The sequence below is a fragment of the Macrobrachium nipponense genome, chromosome 20 (genome assembly GCF_015104395.2).
Source record: "Macrobrachium nipponense isolate FS-2020 chromosome 20, ASM1510439v2, whole genome shotgun sequence".
Lineage (NCBI taxonomy): Eukaryota > Metazoa > Arthropoda > Malacostraca > Decapoda > Palaemonidae > Macrobrachium > Macrobrachium nipponense.
In genome coordinates, this window is record NC_061089.1 from 59,931,311 (window position 1) to 59,952,112 (window position 20,802).

Sequence of the window (20,802 nt, forward strand, 5' to 3'; positions counted from 1 at the left end):
CTGAGGGTTGCAAGAAAGTTCACGCACAGACGCTGGTGCCCTTCTCAGATTACCGTCTCGAAGCATTCCTATTTGTGTTCTTATGCAGATGGAGATGAGATCCATTGTCCCTCGAAAACACAGCTTTCCTCTCTTACCCCTGCCTGCGATGCATATCGTTTAGAATTTTTTGTTTGTTTCTTTTGTTTGTATGTAGCAAACAGAGAATATGATGCTCGCCTTTGTTGCACACTCGGTGGAGCCTTTGCGTGACCATCCAGCGCGTACCTATTTGGCTGTGACTGCCATCTCAAGAGGCAATACTTTGTCCAGGGAAGAATTTCTTGGCAGAGAATATTTAATTTCTTCCTTTGTTGCCGGTTGATATGTTGACTCTTTTTAGGGAAACTAAAATGTGCGCTGCTGCGAGGGATAGGAGGGATATGGCTGAATGGACGGAGAGAGCAAAACCAGACGGTCCGCGACGAGACCACGGGTGCGATTATACCATCCGCTGAATAGCTCATTACTGAATTAAAGCGAAAGGACATATGGTGCAATGAATAACAGTTTGTAATCCCATGTTGCCTCAGGTTTTTTTTATACACCAAATCGCAGCAGTTGCGCATAAGAACAATAGTAAAAGAATGAAAGAGCAAAAAAAAAAAAATGTTACATAAGATTAGGAGGAGGTCCAAAGCTTGCTTTTGTTTACTTTCGGAGCTTGAGAACGTCTTGCATTTCACCGTGATAACTTATGATCGAACTCTCTCCCTTATCTCTTTGATAGGTTTGCCTTATATGTCAGCAAGGACCCTTGTCCAAAGGTGGCCAGCAATTGTGGCCTGGTGTAGACCTGTAGACTAGAACTTTCCAATCGGGACATTCCTGCTAAGTCATTAAGCAGCATCGCTCACCTGTGCAATTGTGTAGGGTATTAGGCATTCATGCAACAAAGAAGGACTTTAAACGTATTTCTCATGTACCTAAATTCGTGTGTTTTATTCGCTTGAAATCTTAGGCAACAGGTTTTTAAAGGTAAACTAAAAAAATGCATATATGTAAACAGACACATACACTCACTCACTCACACACACACATATATAGTATTTATATAAATATAAACTTTATCATTGACAGTTCATTTTTCTGTGCATTAAAACAATTAGTCACTGGACCTCATTTAAACCGGATGCTATCTATGACTGTTATCGTTAGAAAGCGTGTATATATATATATTATATATATATATATATATATATATATATATATATATATAAATATATATATATATATATATATATATATATATATATATATATATATATATAAATCAGCAAAAGCCACAGGGAAAATTTTTCAAAAAAGAAAGGACAGAGTGCCAAGTACTTTTGTGTATTTAACACATCTTCGGGGCACTCTGTCTTTTCTTTTTTTTTTTTTTTTAATTTTCAGTCGCTTTTGCTGGTAAACAAAATCACGTGCTTACCTTTTGGGTGATTTTATAGGTTAAATATATATATATTATACATATATATATATATATATATATATATATATATATATATATATATATATATATATATATATGTGTGTGTGTGTGCGTGCAAAATTTTTAATTAAAAAAAAAGTAGATACAATTCTCGCATCTAAATCGATCAGTGATTGTAAAATTAAACGAAAGAACAAAGTATTGAGTTATAATTAATTTTAACCACTTGATCACTGGATGTCAAAAAATAACAACGGTCAATGCCCCAAGGCGCTTGATATCTAAAAGCAAAAAATAACACGTTTTTGTGGTTTCCGAAAATCCTTTCAGTAGAAAGTAAGTTGCCACCCATGCAGAAGTACGTAGTGTGGGTACGTAGCGAGTACTTTCTTGTCACTGGGTGTGACCTTCAGGATGCAGTAGCATTTTAACCGCTAAATAAAAAAAAACATAATTTATAAATATTTTCGCTTTTCTATTAACAACTTATCAGTAATGTATTTTCGTTACCTACTGGTGGATTTCAATCGGTAACACTTACCTAATGACAGGGAAAAGGGATGAGAACTTTCGACGATCTGTGGCCGGCTTTCGAACACAGGGTTTTGTTGACGCTCAGTAGTTCGCGCTCTGGTCCGTCTCATAATTTGCTAATGAGTAATGAGTGCCAACCAACTTATGGCTCTCACTGGTCTACTTTTTGTGTGTGTGGATTTTTGTTATTTATCACAATCATCTATCTTCTATAATAATAAAATCCCAGTGATTCTTATCTTGTTTTTCCTTCCATGGGTGACAGTAAGGGAACATGACACAGCCACCCACCCCCTGTAAACCAGTTTGATCACACCAGGTGGGGGCGGCGTAGGTGTGAGAACGGGAGGGATTGGGAGACATCTACCTTCCTCCTGTAAACCTGTTTGTCCGCCTCGGGTGGGTCAGGGTAGGTAGGGTATCGGGAGAGTAAGGGAGACAGCAGCCCCCGGGTTCCAGCGCGTGTCAACAAGGTTGTTTTTTTTTTTTTGCGACCTTCTAATGGATCGGGACCCGCAGTTTAACCAACTTTGTCCCAGGATTCATATGTCAGCGGCCTCTTCATTGCTTGTCGGTCACCCACCTAATTATTGACCAGACCCAGCGTCGAAATACATAGCTGATTGGGAATGTGTTAGTACCTTCTCATTCATCAGCTGTAGTAAATTTATTTTCCTTGCCTCAAGCATATCCGAATAAACGTCTATAAATTTATAAGGATAAGGAAACATCAAGAGTCCGAATCATTGTTTATTTTACCGAAGATTTTCATTGGTAGACTCAGAAGGTGTCACTTGCTTCCCTTCCAAACAAAGCAAACAATATGTGAAGCATATCCACAAGTGGTGAATTTTTCCCCAGACTAGAACACATGGCAACAGACACAACAGACACTTGCAAACCTGTAGTATTTTAGGTATCTGTAGATCACTGCGTGTCAGTTATACGTATTTGCAATTATATATTGGTGTACTTTTCTCTCGAAATATGGAAGACAAAAGCGACGTTTATTAAGGTTTGTATAAACCGGCAGACCAAGTATCACAGATGCTTAAGAGTTGAGTTAATTGGCGTTAGCGGATATGAACTAGAGAGACAGCAGGTGAAAATCAGGGCATCTTCCTGCAAAGTGCTTGACGGCATTCGCGCTGCGAAGTAGAATAGGTACAGAAACGAGGCTGCGAATCGTTATGCAGATCAAAACTATTTACATGTAAAGTAAAATATAAGTACCCTTCATACCGACGAACTCAAAGGCTTGATTATAACTCCATTTTGATTAGGGATAAGGCGACTTCAAAAAAGGGGATGACGGACGGACGACAAGCCAGGCAGGACAGACAACTCTCAGGGACTTCGACATAGGTCAGTTGCTGAAAAAAAAAAGGTAAAGGGGGAAAGCTTATCAGGATCTTTTTCTTCCAGAACGTTTCTGTTTGTAAAAAATCTTCTGAAGCTCAGCATTAACTACCCTCTTTCAGCTCTCATTACAGGCTTGTCTAGAGTGCAGTTAGCAAGCTTATTGAATAATAATAATAATAATAATAATAATAATAATAATAAAATAATAATAATAATAATGAAAGCTATCAGAGAAGTGGAAATTTTAGTAGAAATCCTGCCAGGTTTTCGCATGAATCTCGGGTTTTTGTATAATATATTTATAACCTAGAAAATATATCACATCGTATCATTGTTACGCTTTAATTAAAAACTGTACCAATTTCTTGAGTAGCTCATTTTTGTCTTCTAAAACTTTTGGGAGGGTCACGGAGAAGCTTACCTTCTGGTGGTGGTAGACATTTGTCTAGATCAAAACTGTAAAGACTTGTTCCAAGGCAGTGGCGTAGTTCTGCCTCCCAGTAACCCCGCTCGTTCTGGTAGCACTGGAAGAAGTTCCGGCATAGCTCTTGGGTACCCTGGGGAGAATGAACAGCAAGTCTTTATCAATCGGGTAAGAGCTTAAAGGATGGACACGTGCATTATTAACAAGTCTTAACTTCGAATTCATTATATTCAGTATATCTAAAATAGTAAGACTGGCCAATCACTCATATTGGTAAATTTGATTTTTTTTCATAATTTAAAAACAGTCAACATTATTAATAAAACGAAAGGTACAGTTGCCGAAGACTTTGCATTATAAATAAAGTAATTGCTCAGTCTAAAAGAGCTGCTTATGGTGTATTTTTTCCGTAACTTGGTGGTCTCGTGTAGGATCGAATGGTCAGTGCTGTCCCTACTACAGTTTGACGACCATTTTCGTGCTCATGCCTAGGCAATTTGTTCCGTCAGCCATCAAGTTGAACCACCTCCTTCAGCAGCAAGATAAGTTTTGACGGCCGAAAATGGACCTATTGTATCCTCTGCAGGTACAGAAATCCTCTCGTGCCTGCCCAGCAAACTAGAAAGAATGCTCACTAAAATATAGGACTTGTAACTCACCTCGTAGGCTCCGAAGGAATTACAGAAGTGGTATTGAGAACAGTAGAGCTCCCGAATCTCCTGGTCATTTGGACGAGGTTTCACTTCACTGCACTTGAAGGTGTGTATCGGTTCATCTCTGGATTGTGTTTGGAACTGTACAGCTCTTGGTGTGGGACATAAATCTAAGCCTGGAAGACAAAGATGAGCGTGGTTAACTTGTGAAATGTGCTGTTTCTAGAACCACTGAAGAATACGGCTATTCATCTACCATCTTACTCTATTTTTTAGCTCATAAAATTAAGTCAAGAGAGTTGTTCCTGTTGAAATAAAGTGGCTCGAGCAAATATAACAGGAAAAGAGGAGGTATGTAGTGAGAGAGAAATAGGCACACATATATGTTCTTGATAAAAATGAAAATTTTTACAATGAAGACGAAAACTGGTAATACAAATAAGCAGGAGTAAAACAGGAGAGTGTTATATTTCGACCGTGTCTCTGTCCACTCCAAAAATAAATCTTAGGATATTGAAAAATCATGATTTTCTTATTTTTCTCCTTATGAAAAATTACATCTCTCTCTCTCTCTCTCTGTATATATAATAGATATCTGATATATATATATAGATATATTATATATATAATATTATATATATATATAATTATATGTGTGTTATTTATTGTTATCTGAGTATCTTCGTGTTTATACATAAGGAATGAAAAGTTCTGTAGCATTTAATGATTGATCACAACTGACGGTTAAGAAAACTTTGACATGATTTGAGAAAGAAAAACATTGAAAGTGTTCAGTTCTAGATTCCAATGCCATCAGTCATTCAAAATGCAGAATTATTTGGGTAAATTTACTTCCGTTTATATACCTTCTGTCTTCCTTCTTCCACCCTCAGTTTTTACATATCGCCAATTCTTTGCAACGTATGGTCTCGTAGGCTTGTCATAGATGGACAGTCAGTAGATCACTTTGTATACTGTTAACTAATCAGTCAATTAATTTTACTCGCGTGAATGTAGAGCTTACTTGAGATTAGAGCAGTAATCAGTGACAGGTCATATTGACTGCGATACTTCAGTGAACAAGTCTAATTGTCATTTAAGGTATGGCTCAGCGATAAACGTGAGTCATAAATAAAGGTTGTTACAAATATTCTCTTGTTGATTGATGACAATGCAAAACCCAGACTGCGCCTGTTGCAATTTCTACACAAAGAAACTGAACTCGAATGTTTTAAAAACAACTGGTGGTATTTTCAGAATTATTATCAGGCGAGAATGCCATGCACACTTGCATTTGTTTTATGTGTGCATGTGCGCAAACCGCACATTCACGTGTGCGTATATTAAATGAAAGTATTGATCCAAAAACCTACATCAATCAGATTGAATCCAGATAATGAAAAAAATGTAAGAAAAAGAAAAAAGGCCAGAAAATAATTTTTCGGATTAAAAAAATGTAAGAAAAAGAAACAAAAGCAAGAAAACAATTTTTCGGATCCGCACCTGAGAAGCATCTCCCTTGGCTGGTGAAGTGAGGTTTCGGATGATAAGGACATTCTTCACTAGGTTTCAGGTAAACACCACTGTTGTCAAACATGCACGCTTCGCACAGCTGGATCTGGAAGGGCTTCTGCCCTACCCTGCATCCCAGTCTTGTCACGCAGCCTATGCATCGGGTGGTTGACTGGGAACCAACTGGAGGCGGTGTGGGAGGGGGAGAAGGTGACTGCACGGTTACTGATGGTGGGGTTGGAGGTACTGGCCCAGGTGCAGGAGCAGTGGGCTGGACACCCCCTGGAATTCCAGATCCTGGGGCTACGGGTTGGCCACCCCCTGGAAATCCAGGAGTTGGGGCTACAGGTTGGGGGCCACCCCCGGAAATTTACGGGAAGTTGGGCTAACAGGTTTTGGGACCACCCCCACCCCTGGGAAAATCCCGTGTGGGAGTTGGGGGCTACAGGTTTGGGAAAACCAACCCCCCCTGTGGAAATCCCCCAGGGAGTTTTTTGGGGGCTACAGGTTGGCCACCCCCTGGAAATCCGGGAGTTGGGGCTACAGGTTGGACACCCACTGGAATTGCAGGAGCTACAGGTTGGACACCAACTGGAATTCCAGACGCTGGAGCTACAGGTTGGACACCCACTGGAATTCCAGGAACTGGAGCTACAGGTTGGACACCCCCTGTAATAATAGGTGCTGGAGCTACAGGTAGGACACCCCCTGGAATAACAGGAGCTGGAGCTACAGGTTGGATACTCCCTGGAATTCCAGGAGCCGGGGCTACAGGTTGGACACTCCCTGGAATTCCAGGAGTTGGGGCTACAGGTTGGACACCCCCTGTAATAATAGGTGCTGGAGCTACAGGTTGGACAACCCCTGGAATTACAGGAGCTGGAGATACAGGTTGGACACCTGCTGGAATTCCAGGAGCAGGAGCTACAGGTTGGACACCTGCTGGAATTCCAGGCGACGGAACTACAGGTTGGACACCCACTGGAATTCCAGGGGCTGGAGCTACAGGCTGGACACCTGCTGGAATTCCAGGAGCTGGCGGTACAGGTTGGACACCCACTGGAATAACAGGAGCCGGAGGTACAGGTTGGACACTCACTGGAATTCCAGGAGCTGGAACAACAGGTTGGACACCCGCTGGAATTCCAGGAGCTGGAGCTACAGGTTGGACACCTGCTGGAATTCCAGGTGCTGGAACTACAGGTTGGACACCCACTGGAATTCCAGGAGCTGGAGCTACAGGTTGGACACCTGCTGGAATTCCAGGAGCTGGAGCTACAGGTTGGACACCCACTGGAATAATAGGAGCTGGAAGCCCTACAGTTGGACAACCTGCTGGAATTCCAGGAGCTGGGAGGCTACATGTTGGACTGAATTCCAGGAGGCTTGGAACTACCAGGTTGGACAACCCCTGGCAATTTCCAGGGGATGGAGATAAAGGTTGGACCACCTGCTGGAATCCAGGAGATGCGAACTTACAGGTTGGACTGGAATTCCAGGAGCTGGAACTACAGGTTGGACAACCCCTGCAATTCCAGGGGCTGGAGATACAGGTTGGACACCTGCTGGAATTCCAGGAGATGGAACTACAGGTTGGATAACCCCTGCAATTCCAGGAGCTGGAGCTACAGGTTGGACACCTGATGGAATTCCAGGAGATGGAACTACAGGTTGGACAACCCCTGCAATTCCAGGAGCTGGAGCTACAGGTTGTACAACCCCTGCAATTCCAGGAGCTGGAACTACAGGTTGGACACCCACTGGAATTCCATGAGCTGGAGTTACAGGTTGGACACCCACTGGAATTCCAGGCGCAGGAACTACAGGCTGGACAACCCCTGGAATTCCAGGAGCTGGAGCTACAGGTTGGACACTTCCTCCAATTACAGGAGCTGGAGCTACTACAGGTTGGACACCCACTGGAAATACAGGAGGTGGAGATATAGGTTTGACAACTGGTGGAATTCCAGGAGCTGGAACTACAGGTTTGACATCTCCTCCAATTCCAGGCCCAGGAGCGATGGGTGGAAAACTCCCTACGTTTCCTTCACACAGTGTTGGGTTGCCAAATACACACTGGTCCAGCTCATCAGAAAAGACGGTCCCATTCTCACACTTGAAGAAGAAAACTTGAAATCTTCCGGACTGTATTCTGTCCACACATCTGAAACAAGGGAGGTCAATAATGTCATTTTACGCATTCACGAAAAAAGGAGAAAGAAACAGAAACTAATGTCCCCCCCAAGTAGTTGTGTCAGACACTTGACACTTAATTTTTTTAAACATTATTCATACCTAATATTACATTTCTCTTGAATTAAGATAACTTACTTTGACTGTTAATGGCCACATTTGAAAATGAATAAAGGAAGCGTACTGAAACAAATGTTTTAAATGAAAGTAGTGAATAAAAAAATTATATATATATATGTAGTAGTTGTTAAATCTAACTACTTATATGAAACGTTTAAGGATGCATAGTGTATCATTTAGATGATTCTTTTGACCATTTGAGTAGGAAGGAAAATTATGGAAGAACACCGGGTAAACACATGAAGCTAAATTGTCATCACACTTGTAGTACAAAATCAAATGCAAGCTAATACAATGAGGGTGAATGATATAGGTTCCAGAAATCATAGGTAATATCAGTGTAATTACCTGTAATACCAGGTACAGCTCGCTGGGTGGGGGAAGGAACCTTCCTCTTTACATTTCACTCTTACATCCTTCGTTATTAGTGTAGGGTATCGGGTATCTGCAATCAACAATAATAAGAACAGTGACAGTGATAATGGTACTAGAGATGCGGGTTAAACGAGATTAGTTTCATTCCTTCTGACGTTGAGGACAGTCAGAGTTTTAAGTGTATATGAAGAATTTAACCAGGTTTACACAAAATAAAAGGGTCTTATTTGATCCCATTAGAAATTTCACTCAATAATTCAGTTGGACGCCGATGAATAAATTCAAGGAGCCAAATAGTATGTTCTTACCAAGAGTGTTGAAGAAAACTTTTGAGAGCGATGGCGTCAAAAGACATCCAAGACAGAGGCACAACAGGTAGACTTTCATCCTGTGGAAGGGTGTGAAAGGCAGGGAAATTAAAATCATCCCATTGAAATGTAAATTGCAAATGAATGAGTCTTGGCAGCGTTTCTGGACAAAATTGAGTGCCTGGGGAGTTCAAGGAATAGGGATTTTTGCTTGATTTTCAAAATAAACTTAGCGTGCTGTGTGTAACAAGTAGCAGTAACACCCACCGATTTCACAAAAAAGGAGAATAAGAACAAGATGAATATTTAAATATCTTATACGTCAATAACGAGATGAAATGATAAGGGGAGAGTTGGCAATATTTTTATTTTTTTTTTGCTGCCAGCATAGTTGTCATTCATTTACATAATAAACGCGGCCAACGGTTTAGTTAAAACTAGTCGGTAGGTAAAATGGTCGACATCTGTCGAGGAATAATATATTAATAATGAAATAATATCTTTACCGTTTTAGAAAATTCCCATCAGGTTTCGAACGAGCAACACACATACTTTCCATTTTTTCCTGACCCGTTTTCCTCTTGACAATATGACCAAATAAAACAAAGCAAATTGGATAATATGCGCAGGTTTTCATGAATGAGGTAATCAGCTGTTCATTATCAATGAAACAGTTTGAACAACGGTCACAGGCATTGTTGCTACCCAGAGTCCGATAAAGAACATCAGCATCGTGATTCATGAGGAAGTTTTTGGTGTCGGAAGCGATCGGGGTGGAATGCTGACTCTTAGATCATCCGTCGAGATGATGACCATTATGAGATAATAAACGTGCTTGTATTAAAAGGCCCGGCGTCAGGAGAGAGAGAGAGAGAGAGAGAGAGAGAGAGAGAGAGAGAGAGAGAGAGAGAGAGAGAGAATAGCGAAGTTTATGTCTTACTTGGTATTGAGATATTTTCTCTTAATTTTTACTTTTTTCCATAAATAGTGTCTCAGATATTCTGTTACATTTTATCACATCTGTCTCTCTCTCCTTCCGTCTTAAAGATACAAAACTTCCACACATTTTATATGTGTATGTATATATATATATATATATATATATATATATATATATATATATATATATATATATATATATATATATATACACAATTGTAATAGCCACAATTCCCTCTTAATTTCTTGAATTCTTTGCTCTTTTTTTGGATACGCTTGTCACTACAAAGCCTGAAGATCCAAGTTCTTCAGGCTTTGTATTGACAAGCGTATCCAAAAAAAGAGCAAAGAATTCAAGAAGTGAAGAAGGCATTGTGGCTATTACAATTGTATACGTATCTGGTAAAAAAGTGACCAGTAGATTCTATATATATATATATATATATGTGTGTGTGTGTGTGTGTGTGTGTGTGTGTGTGTGTGTGTGTGTGTGTGTGTGTGTGTGTGTGTGTGGAAGTGTTGTCTCTTTGAGACAGAGAGAGAGAGGGAGGAGAGATGACGAGAGAGAGAGGTAGAGAGAGAGAGAGAGAGAGAGACAGCGATGTGATAAAACGGAGCAGAACATCATAGACACTATTTATGGAAAAACGTAAAAATTAGTGAAAATATCTCAACTCGAAGTAAGACATAAACTTCATTATTCTCTCTCTCTCTCTCTTGCTTGGTGAGTCGTACCCGCGTGAAGTCAGATTAATCAACAGATATCACAAGTTTAACATACGACTAGAATTTGAGAAATATCTAGAAGTGTTCGTGAACTATCGGTGATAAGATTAGTGTGAAAATAGTAGGATAAAGCGTCTTCTAAGTTAGTTTATCAAGTGTAATACTATAAATCAGAACAAGATGGCAGTAAGTTCCAACTGCGGGAAGAGGTGGCGTAATTTGGCGTGTCTAGCAGATTCGCAATACGATGAGGTAGCAGGAAGGGAACTGGCATTTCTCATCTATGAAATCAGCAACAGTCCTAACCAAAAAGATACAAAAGCATTCATAGATATATTAGAAGGATATAATCCTTCAAACTGGAACAAATCTAATGAAAACATCTTGAAAATAATTGAAGAAGTTCCAAATAAAATCCAAGTGGTCAAGAGACTCATAAAGAAAATATACATAAACCAACATATTCCGACAAAGAAAATGAATAAGGTGAATCTTGTGAATATCCTAATTGATGCATTAGGAAAAAGAATGCCAAAAGCATGCAAACTGTGTAAGGTTTGGTATAGCATAGTCAATCCACAAAACCTAATCAGAAAATGTGCTGCATGCAACATTCCGACCCATCCACAGTGTGCTGAGGTAATACAAGATTTGAGAAAAGATACAAGAATTTTTTGTTCAACATGTCTATCATGGATAGACAATGTTATTAAATCAAGATTGAATGTACAAATAGTTGAGGATGAAGAAGAAGAGGAAGAGGAAGAAGAAGAAGAAAAAGAAGAAGAGGAAAACGGAAGAGAAGTAAACAAAAATGAAATGACAGAAAAAAATAAGGAAAACAAAGAACAAGATAAAAGTATGGATGCAGAGATACTCATTGATACTACATATGAGGCAATAAAGCAGCATACCTACGAAGAAATAAATTACGATATGACAACAGAAAAGCAAATCCCGAAGAGGCTCTACCCAGATCTATACAATGACGGGAAAGAGGAAAAAATAGACAAGAAAGACAAAATCTGCAACCTTTTGAAAAGAGGGAATTGCAGATTTGGAGAAAGATGTTACTACAAACATCCTAAGATATGTTTCAAAACTATGAAATATATGGTAAATGTGCATACTTAGATGGATATGGGGATGATTGCAGAGATCTGCATCCAAAAATATGTAAAAAACCTAAAAGAAGGAAAAGGATGTAAGTTCGACAAAAAATGCAAATATATGCACCCTGTAGCCATGAATCATAATCAAATAAATAACCAACCAAGTAATAAAATCCAAAATAAGAAAGAAACAAATAAAGAGAGAAATCAAGAATATCAGGTAAAAGAGAAAAGCAAACCACCAATGAGATATGCAGAGGTGTCAGCAAAAAATTTCAAAGCATCAGCTCCGAAATTCTACTCAAGAGATAATAACTGTATTTATTATGCAAGAGGATATTGCAGAAACGGAGAAAATTGCAGATTTAGACACAAAATGAATAATTATGATGAAGGAAGATCAAATATTATGGAAAAGTTGGATTTTTTAATGTCAGAATTTCTGGAAATGAAAAAAAGAACAACATACCAGAACAGGAAAGAGACATGGGAAAATCCTTATTACTACCAATATTAAATGAAGGAGAAAACACGCAAACCATCATAGTGATGAATGCGCAGGGTTTAGTTACGAGTAACTCAAAAAGAAAAATAGAGTACTTAGAAGAACTAACCCAAAATGAAAAGAAAATAGATATAATGAATATAAGTGAAACCTGGTATTCCCAAGAGACTGGGAATGATGATCAAATAAAAGGGTTCCAAACTTATAGATCAGATAGAAAAAATAGGAATCAAGGGGGAACCGCAATATATGGGAAAGACAAAAAACAAGGAAAAATATATGAGAAATATAGTAACTCAGAATGTGAACTAATAGCGGTAGAATTTGAATCTTAAAAATTGAATGACATAGTAATATATAGACCTCCTAATACTAAAGAGTTTGACTTAATAATTGAAAAATTGGATGATATATGTAGAAATCACAAGGACTGGACTATTCTCCTATCTGGTGACTTCAACTTTCCTTTCGTAGAATGGAAAGAACGAATAGGAGATTGTGGTTGTACTTATACATATAAAAAAGAGAGTAATAGTAGTGCAGAAGATAAGAGGCAATTTGAAAAGCTATTAGATATGATACTAGAATACAACATTCAACAAATAAATCACCTGCCAACAAGAAAGGAAAATACTTTAGACCTAGTATTTGTGAACGAGATGAATTATGTTAAAGAAATAATAGTTTATAATGCGAATATTTCAGACCATAATGTCATAGAATTAACAGTTCATTCCAAAAGCAAGTGAAAATAGAGATAAGCAAGAAATGAAAAAGTGGGAAGGATATGGAAAATACAACTTCTACAGTAAAAATATAAAATGGTCAGAAATTAATGAAGAATTAAACAAAGATTGGGATAACATTTTCGTAAGTGATGACATAAGGGTAAATACGGAGATATTATATAAAATATTGGAGAAAATAGTGGAAAAATATATACCGAAGAAGAAAAGTAAACATCATTCATGCATACCAAGAGACAGAAGGATCTTGTTCCAGAAAATCAGAAAGTGGAAAAAAGGTCTTGCAAAAGAAAAAAATGCATGGAAAGTTATAGAACTAAAAAGTAAGATAGAAAATGCAGAACAAAAGATTATACAATCAAAAGAAAATGAAAAACGGGACTTGGAAGAAAAAAACCCTATTAAATATCAAGCAAAACCCCAAGCTATTATACTCATATGCGAAGAAGATGAATAAAAGAAGAATAGAAATAAAAAGGCCCTCTGAGAATTGAAGGGAGATTAACGAATGAAAAAAAGGAAATTTGCAACATACTGGCAGAACGATATAGAGAGAATTCACCCCTAGAATAGATAATGAAGATAATGATATAGAAGTAAGGGATGAAAATAGTGAATATTTAGCTGAAAATAGAATATTTAGCTGACATAGATATTAATGAAGCTGATATTGTGCAGGCTATTAATGAAATTAAAAATGGAGCTGCTGCAGGGCCTGATGGAATTCCTGCTATTTTGTTAAAGAAAGTAGTTCATTCTATCGCAAAGCCACTTGCAATATTATTAAGACAAAGTGTAGATACAGGCAAGATTTATGATGAGCACAAATTAGCATATATTACCCCTACTTTCAAAAGTGGATCAAGACTAGAGGCAAGTAATTATAGGCCTGTGAGTCTAACATCACATATTATGAAAGTGTATGAAAGGGTAATGAAGAAAAATATTATGAAACATTTAATAAAAAATAATTTGTTTAATAAAGGACAACATGGTTTCGTACCCGGAAAAAGTACACAAACCCAACTGTTAGTCCACCGTGAGAACATATTCAAAAATATGAAAAGCGGAAATGGAACAGATGTGGTTTATTTAGACTTTGCAAAAGCTTTTGATAAAGTAGACCATAATATATTAGCGAAGAAAATTAGAAAACACAATATCGTGGATAAAGTAGGAAGATGGTTAAAAGAATTTTTACACAACAGAAAACAGATAGTTATTGCAAACGACGAGAAATCGGATGAAGTCAAGGTAATATCCGGTGTGCCGCAAGGTACGGTGTTAGCTGCAATACTGTTTGTTATTATGATTGAAGACATAGACAATAATGTGAAGGATTCGGTAGTGAGTAGTTTCGCAGATGACACAAGAATAAGTAGAGAAATTACTTGTGATGAAGATAGGAACGCTCTACAAAGAGACCTTAACAAAGTATATGATTGGGCAGAGGTAAATAGGATGGTATTTAACTCTGATAAATTTGAATCAATAAATTATGGAGACAGAGAAAGAAAGCTATATGCATATAAGGGACCTAATAATGAGACCATCACAAATAAGGAAGCAGTTAAAGACCTTGGTGTGATGATGAATAGGAACATGTTATGCAATGATCAAATAGCAACTCTGTTGGCAAAATGTAAAGCAAAAATGGGAATGTTGTTACGGCACTTCAAAACAAGAAAAGCTGAACACATGATTATGCTTTATAAAACATATGTTCGTAGTCCACTGAATATTGCAATATGATATGGTACCCACACTATCAAAAGGATATTGCACAAATAGAGAGTGTACAAAGGTCCTTTACAGCTAGAATAGAAGAAGTTAAGGACCTAGACTACTGGGAAAGACTACAATTCTTAAAATTATATAGTCTAGAAAGGAGAAGAGAACGCTACATGATAATTCAGGCATGGAAACAGATAGAAGGAATAGCAGAAAATATCATGGAACTAAAAATATCAGAAAGAGCAAGCAGAGGTAGATTAATAGTGCCCAAAACTATACCAGGAAAAATAAGGAAAGCACACAGGACATTAATCCACTACGCACCAGCATCGATAATGCAGCGTCTATTCAATGCGTTGCCAGCTCATCTGAGGAATATATCAGGAGTGAGCGTAGATGTGTTTAAGAATAAGCTCGACAAATATCTAAACTGCATCCCAGACCATCCAAGATTGGAAGATGCAAAATATACCGGAAGATGTACTAGCAACTCTCTGGTAGACATTAGAGGTGCCTCACACTGAGGGACCTGGGGCAACCCGAACAAGATGTAAGGTCTGTAAGGTAAGGTCTCTCTCTCTCTCCCCCCTGACGCCGGGCCTTTTAATACAAGCACGTTTATTATCTGATAATGGTCATTATCTCGACGGATGATATAAGAGTCGGCATTCCATCTCGATCACTTCCGACACCAGAAACTTGCCCTTGAATCATGACTAATTATGCTAATGTTCTTTATCGGACTCTGGGTAGCGACAATGCCTTGACTGTTGTCCAAACTGTTGCATTGATAATGAAAATCTGCGCATATCTATTTTAATTTTCTTAAAACAAGCACACACATATATATATACACACATACATACATACATAATACATAGTGCTCATGCACTTGCGTTTGTTTACGTACTTGATATGTAAATTTGTGAGCATGTGAAGGACGATTACAAAATCTTGTACAACTTGAAAATAAGTAAGAGTTCGAAAAAAAACGAAAAAAAGCAAAAATTCAAACAGACTTTCAAAGGCTGGTCTAAAAACTAGAATATATGAGAATGCAAGATCGAAAAGTGTTTTAATTAAATTGAAGTGACCTCTACATAATTAAATCCTACGCTTTTCGTTTGTGGTCTACACAGCCAAAGAATTGCATATTTTTTCTGACAGTCAATTTTTCATTTCCTGTATGGTACTCGCGATGGAATTGATGTCAGTGAGAGTCTTGCAGATAGACACTTGAAGAACACACTTCTTTATAATGATCTTTTAACGTCGTTTACTTAATCTCCCGAAAGACAACGCCGTCACTAGTTTCGTTATGGAGTTGCTCTCCTGTTTTCCATCTTAGGACCATTATTGTAAGTTTCTCAGACTACCCCGCCCACAAAAAAGCAACACTAGCCATGTTATGAAGTATGGTAATGAATGTAGTTGAGATAGGTGTTAATACGAATCAAAATATAAAAAAGATAGCCAGACTGAGGAACCCACTGGAGCTACAAAAACTTAAAAGTGGAATCGCTTACTTAGCAGCTGGCGGTCCCTCTGTATGAATCTCGGGGCACCGCAGGACGAAGTGTGACAACCCCAGGTCTTCCGTCCCGGCCAGGTAAGGCCCTGGCTCCGCCCACCTCGATCTGGTAGAAGCCTCTCGGAGGGCAAGGACCCCTCGATTTATTCCTGTTAATGTTCACCTTCCGCATTCAACAACCCCCCCCCCCCCCCACTCTTTTTTTTTTTTTTCTTCGTGGTCAGCCACGGAAGCTTCTTAGGGGTCTTGTATGTTTGCTATTTATGTCCCATGTCGGGGAATGCATGTATAAATATTTGCTGATATGATGGAAGTTCTATATATATCTTCCTGCTATCTGTCTTGCCGTGCAATAATTCTGTGCCTCTTTGCAAGATGGACGTCCCTTTGAGTGCATTTTATCACTGGAACCGTTAGGCTTAAAGAAGGATGAGGTCAAACTTTTAATCTTGTCCTGTATTTCAGCCTTTCCTTTTGTCGAGAGTCAAGGTTAGGCAAGGAATTCATTCTGGTACAAGAAATGAATGTTAAGAATAAAGCATATTTTTTTAACCAAATAGAGTACCGGCTCGGGAGACGTGTATTTTACTCCAAATTACCTTTTTTAATTGAAAGTATTTTGATTGTATCAAGTGATGTCGGGAGGGACATTCCCCGCAAAACATCTCGTGTGGCTGTGCTGCAGCAAATCATTTATTGGTAAAAATTGATTATTTTTGTTGAGTCTAATTCTAACTTATAATTATCATGAAAATTCTAAGGGACAACGTTTTTGCTCCTTAGGTAATTTATTTTTGTTTTTCATTTGGACGTTCATTCATTTGGCCATCTTGCCTCATCGGTTTCCTTTGTTTGTGTATTGAAAGTACACCAACAAAATAGGAAATGAATTCCTTTACATAACTACTGATGGCGTAAACCTTCGGGAGTTTAGGTCGACGCCCTTAGACAAATTAATTTGATAAGATTTGTGATCACAACACGTACTCTATCTGCAGGATATTGTCAACCGGAAGATAGGTGAGGATATTGTTGCTGTTCCATTCCCCTGACAGGTAATATATATCCACCGTAGTCATTACCTGGAAAAACTGATCGATGAGACGCCATTGATTGGCATTTGCCATGCCATGTTGAAAACTGCAACACAGATTTGGCCATGATTAGCGAAGTTGATGTGATTTTGATATCGTCATGACGTGAAGATGATATTTATTAATGTAATTTTCATATCGTATTGAAGTGAAGATGATATTTATGAGAGCAATTTTCAAATCGTATTGAAGATGATATTTATGAATGTGAATTTCATATCGTAGTGAAGTGAATATGATATTTATGAATTTGATATTCATATCGTATTGAAGTGGTAGAGGTCTTCTGTCCACTCGTGCACACAGTCTCTGAGTCTAGCTTAATTTATTTTTACTGTAGTTAAACTGAATACTTTTAATGATGCCAGATGAGTCTTCAGTCTCGCAAAGAACAAAATGAAGACCAACTTCGAAATCAAATGACACCAATTTACAAACGCTGCTTTTCATGTCAGCTTCTCACGCAGTTAACTCTTTCCTCATAAAATATGAAAAGAATAATCCAGAAAGAAAAAACTAGGAAAAATAATCAAAATGTTTTGAGTCATCGCTTAAAGAAAGCGATTTTATAAGGCATAGTTTCCACTGAATGTGCCACATCTGTACACATTTATGTGTTTCTTTTCACGTGTTTCTAGAGTTGCATTAGTATACTCTTATTATTTATTTATCTCAAGAACTGCATTAGTAAACTCTTATTATTTATTTATCTCATTCAGAACTAAGAACAATGGACGGGTCAGCCTGATACCCTTTTACAGCCCAGCCCCAAAGAAAACGGAATTATTATTATTATGCAGAAGATGAACCTTATTCATATGGAACAAGCCCACAGGCACCACTGACTTGAAATTCAAGTTTCCAAAGAATATACTGTTCATTAGGAAAAAGTAAGAGGAGGGAGGGGGAAATACTGAAACAAGAAAGCTTGCTTATTAAAACAGAAAAAGAGTAAATTAATAAATTAAACGAACTTTCAAGACGCTATTTTCGTTATCTTTTAAATGTAATGCAAAATGTAATTTACTTGTTTTTGCACAAATGCACACTGCTTTGTACTTTTGCTCTCATGATTTTCAATCTTTGAATATTGTCAGCGGAATGCGGTATTAATAGAAACCTATGGACATATGGACATATGGATTTTTTTCTTTTGTCGATAAAGTACATTAGCGTATGACTGATGCTTCAACTCTCCTTTGGTGGAGAAATATTTAAGTTCCTTGTTGACGTCCCTTCGATAAAGACGGACTCCAATAGATCTCTTTTGTGGTGATCTTTGACCCTGCAGATTATCGAGGAATTATCCCAGCTAATAGCATGGCCTGTCTTAAGCCAGTGATCAGCAATGCCATTGTCTGTTAATCCTCTTGCAATGGCATATTTGTGCTGAGAGCATCTCAACTTTAGGTCCTTAGAGGTCTGTCCAATATAAATCTTATTACATTCTCTACAAAGAATACTGTATACAATATTGTTTGAATTTGGAGGGCTATTCTTGATTAGTTTATTTCTCAAAATACTATTATATTTAAATACTAAGTTAATATCGGTGGGTTTTAAAAAGGGTACAGCAGGAATGAAATTGGGATAAAATGGTATACAGAGAATAATCTTAAATTCTTTGTTAATACTGATTGGATTGTAATACGTCTTTTTGCTTTATTTTTACAAAGTTCCAAAAAATATGAAGGTAACATAATGACTCTCCTATTTTATTAATAATTTTAAACTTCTAAAAACTCCGGACTACAAATTCTAAGAGTTCCGAGATACATTCTGGAAAATGTTGACATCTTAATTTGTTTAGCAGGGCTAGAGTAAAAATGAATATATGTTAAGTTATTCGTAGGTTTCCTATATATTCTAAAACTAAAATTGGTGTTATTTCTCATAACTAAGACATCAAGAAATGGTATACAATTATTTTCTTCATATTCTATTGTGAATTTTATGGATGGTAGAAGATTGTTAATTGTATGCAGAAAATCATGAATACTTACATTTTCTTTTACAATACATAAACAATCTTCTTCATATCTAACCCAAAATACTTTAGAGAATAGAGTTTTTGGTATAAGTCTAGATTAAAAAAATTCCATGTAAATATTAGACAAGAGTGGCGAAAGAAGGTTACCCATGGCCATACCAAATATCTGTTCCCAGAAATTATCATTGAAAGTGAATTTACAATTTGTTTTTTACAAAGGGATACCAAATTAATAACATTAGCAGCTAATTCTAGATTATACGAGTCCAAATGTTGTGATAAATATTGAAGTAAGTCTTCAGTAGGAACTTTAGTGAATAAAGATGTTGCATCAAAACTAATTAATTTGTCAGTACTAGATAAATCATTATGGGAGAGTCTAGTACAGAAATCAACAGTTTTGTAAATAGGAATTTGAAATAGTACCCAGGATAGGTGATAGTAATGTAACTAGATATTTAGAAAATTCATAGCTAATAGAACCGGTTGAACTGATAATGGGACGAATAGGGAAGTCTCGTCTGTAGGTCTTGATTAATCCGTACATGTAAGGGAAAGATGGGCAGATCGTCGTCATTTTTTCTTTTATTGAACTGAATTCCTTTAGCATAGATTTGGTTTTAGAATTGAAACATTTTATGACTTCAGCTAATAAGGTTTTCCGTAGCTTTTTATAACTACTAGAGTCAGATAATAAGTTTTCCATTTTTTCCACAATTAATTTTATCCATTACTACAAAACAGTTGGACTTGTCGGCTTTAGTAATATGCAAATTTTTATCTTTCTTCGTTTCTTGAATTGCATCGACAAACCTTTTTGGGACATTCACTATTTCATTAGGTATTTGAAGTCATCCGAAAAAAGGTCCTTCAACTAAATTCATTAACGGCGATATACTTGTTTTTCTTTTCTAGTTTGGATAATCTCTGAAACGATGCTTGTGCACGTAACCTCCTCACTAATGGTATACGATAAACTTGTTCCAAGTCGCTGTATCATTTACCTTTCTACCGTGGATTTAAGGATATTCTCAAGTACGTGTTCCTTCATGCTACATTGGATATTTATACACACACACACACACACACACACACACACACACACACACATATATATATATATATATATATATATATATATATATATATATATATATATATATATTTGCTAAAAAAGCTGGAATAATACATTAAAATATAAATATAAAAACAGACTCATACTTAAAATTGCAACCAAAATATAAACAATAAAAATGTAGAAAACCGTTATCAGTTGGATGAAGTTCAAAAGTAGAGTGACCTAAACAGAGAATTCCAGGTAGTTTGGTTATTCAATCTTGGTACTAGTAGTTTAATGAAAAGTGATTCTAAGATAGGAAGCGAAGCATTGAAACTTTGGAAAGTATTTTAGAATTTTTATCATCAATTTCTTTTTACATCTTTTGGCGTGTCCTCGAATATTTGAGAACCCTG

At 37.2% G+C, this 20,802-nt stretch overlaps 2 protein-coding genes across 2 annotated transcripts; both read right to left on the bottom strand.

Moving 5' to 3' along the window:
- Positions 1-2,742: 2,742 nt before the first annotated feature.
- Positions 2,743-6,304, bottom strand: LOC135226431 (uncharacterized). The gene is made up of 4 exons (XM_064265992.1): positions 5,948-6,304; positions 4,451-4,620; positions 3,789-3,924; positions 2,743-3,378 (listed from the first exon to the last, which is right to left on the bottom strand). The coding sequence occupies exons 1-4, from the start codon at positions 6,039-6,041 to the stop codon at positions 3,353-3,355; spliced, it is 426 nt and encodes a 141-aa protein (XP_064122062.1). The 5' UTR covers positions 6,042-6,304; the 3' UTR covers positions 2,743-3,352.
- A 94-nt stretch (positions 6,305-6,398) lies between these two features.
- LOC135220325 (formin-2-like) lies at positions 6,399-16,337 on the bottom strand. Its single transcript, XM_064257563.1, has 5 exons — positions 16,241-16,337; positions 8,953-9,032; positions 8,618-8,714; positions 7,436-8,120; positions 6,399-7,367 (listed from the first exon to the last, which is right to left on the bottom strand). Exons 2-5 carry the CDS (start codon positions 9,029-9,031, stop codon positions 6,399-6,401), a joined length of 1,830 nt encoding a protein of 609 aa, XP_064113633.1. The 5' UTR covers position 9,032; positions 16,241-16,337.
- Between the last annotated feature and the right edge of the window lie 4,465 nt (positions 16,338-20,802).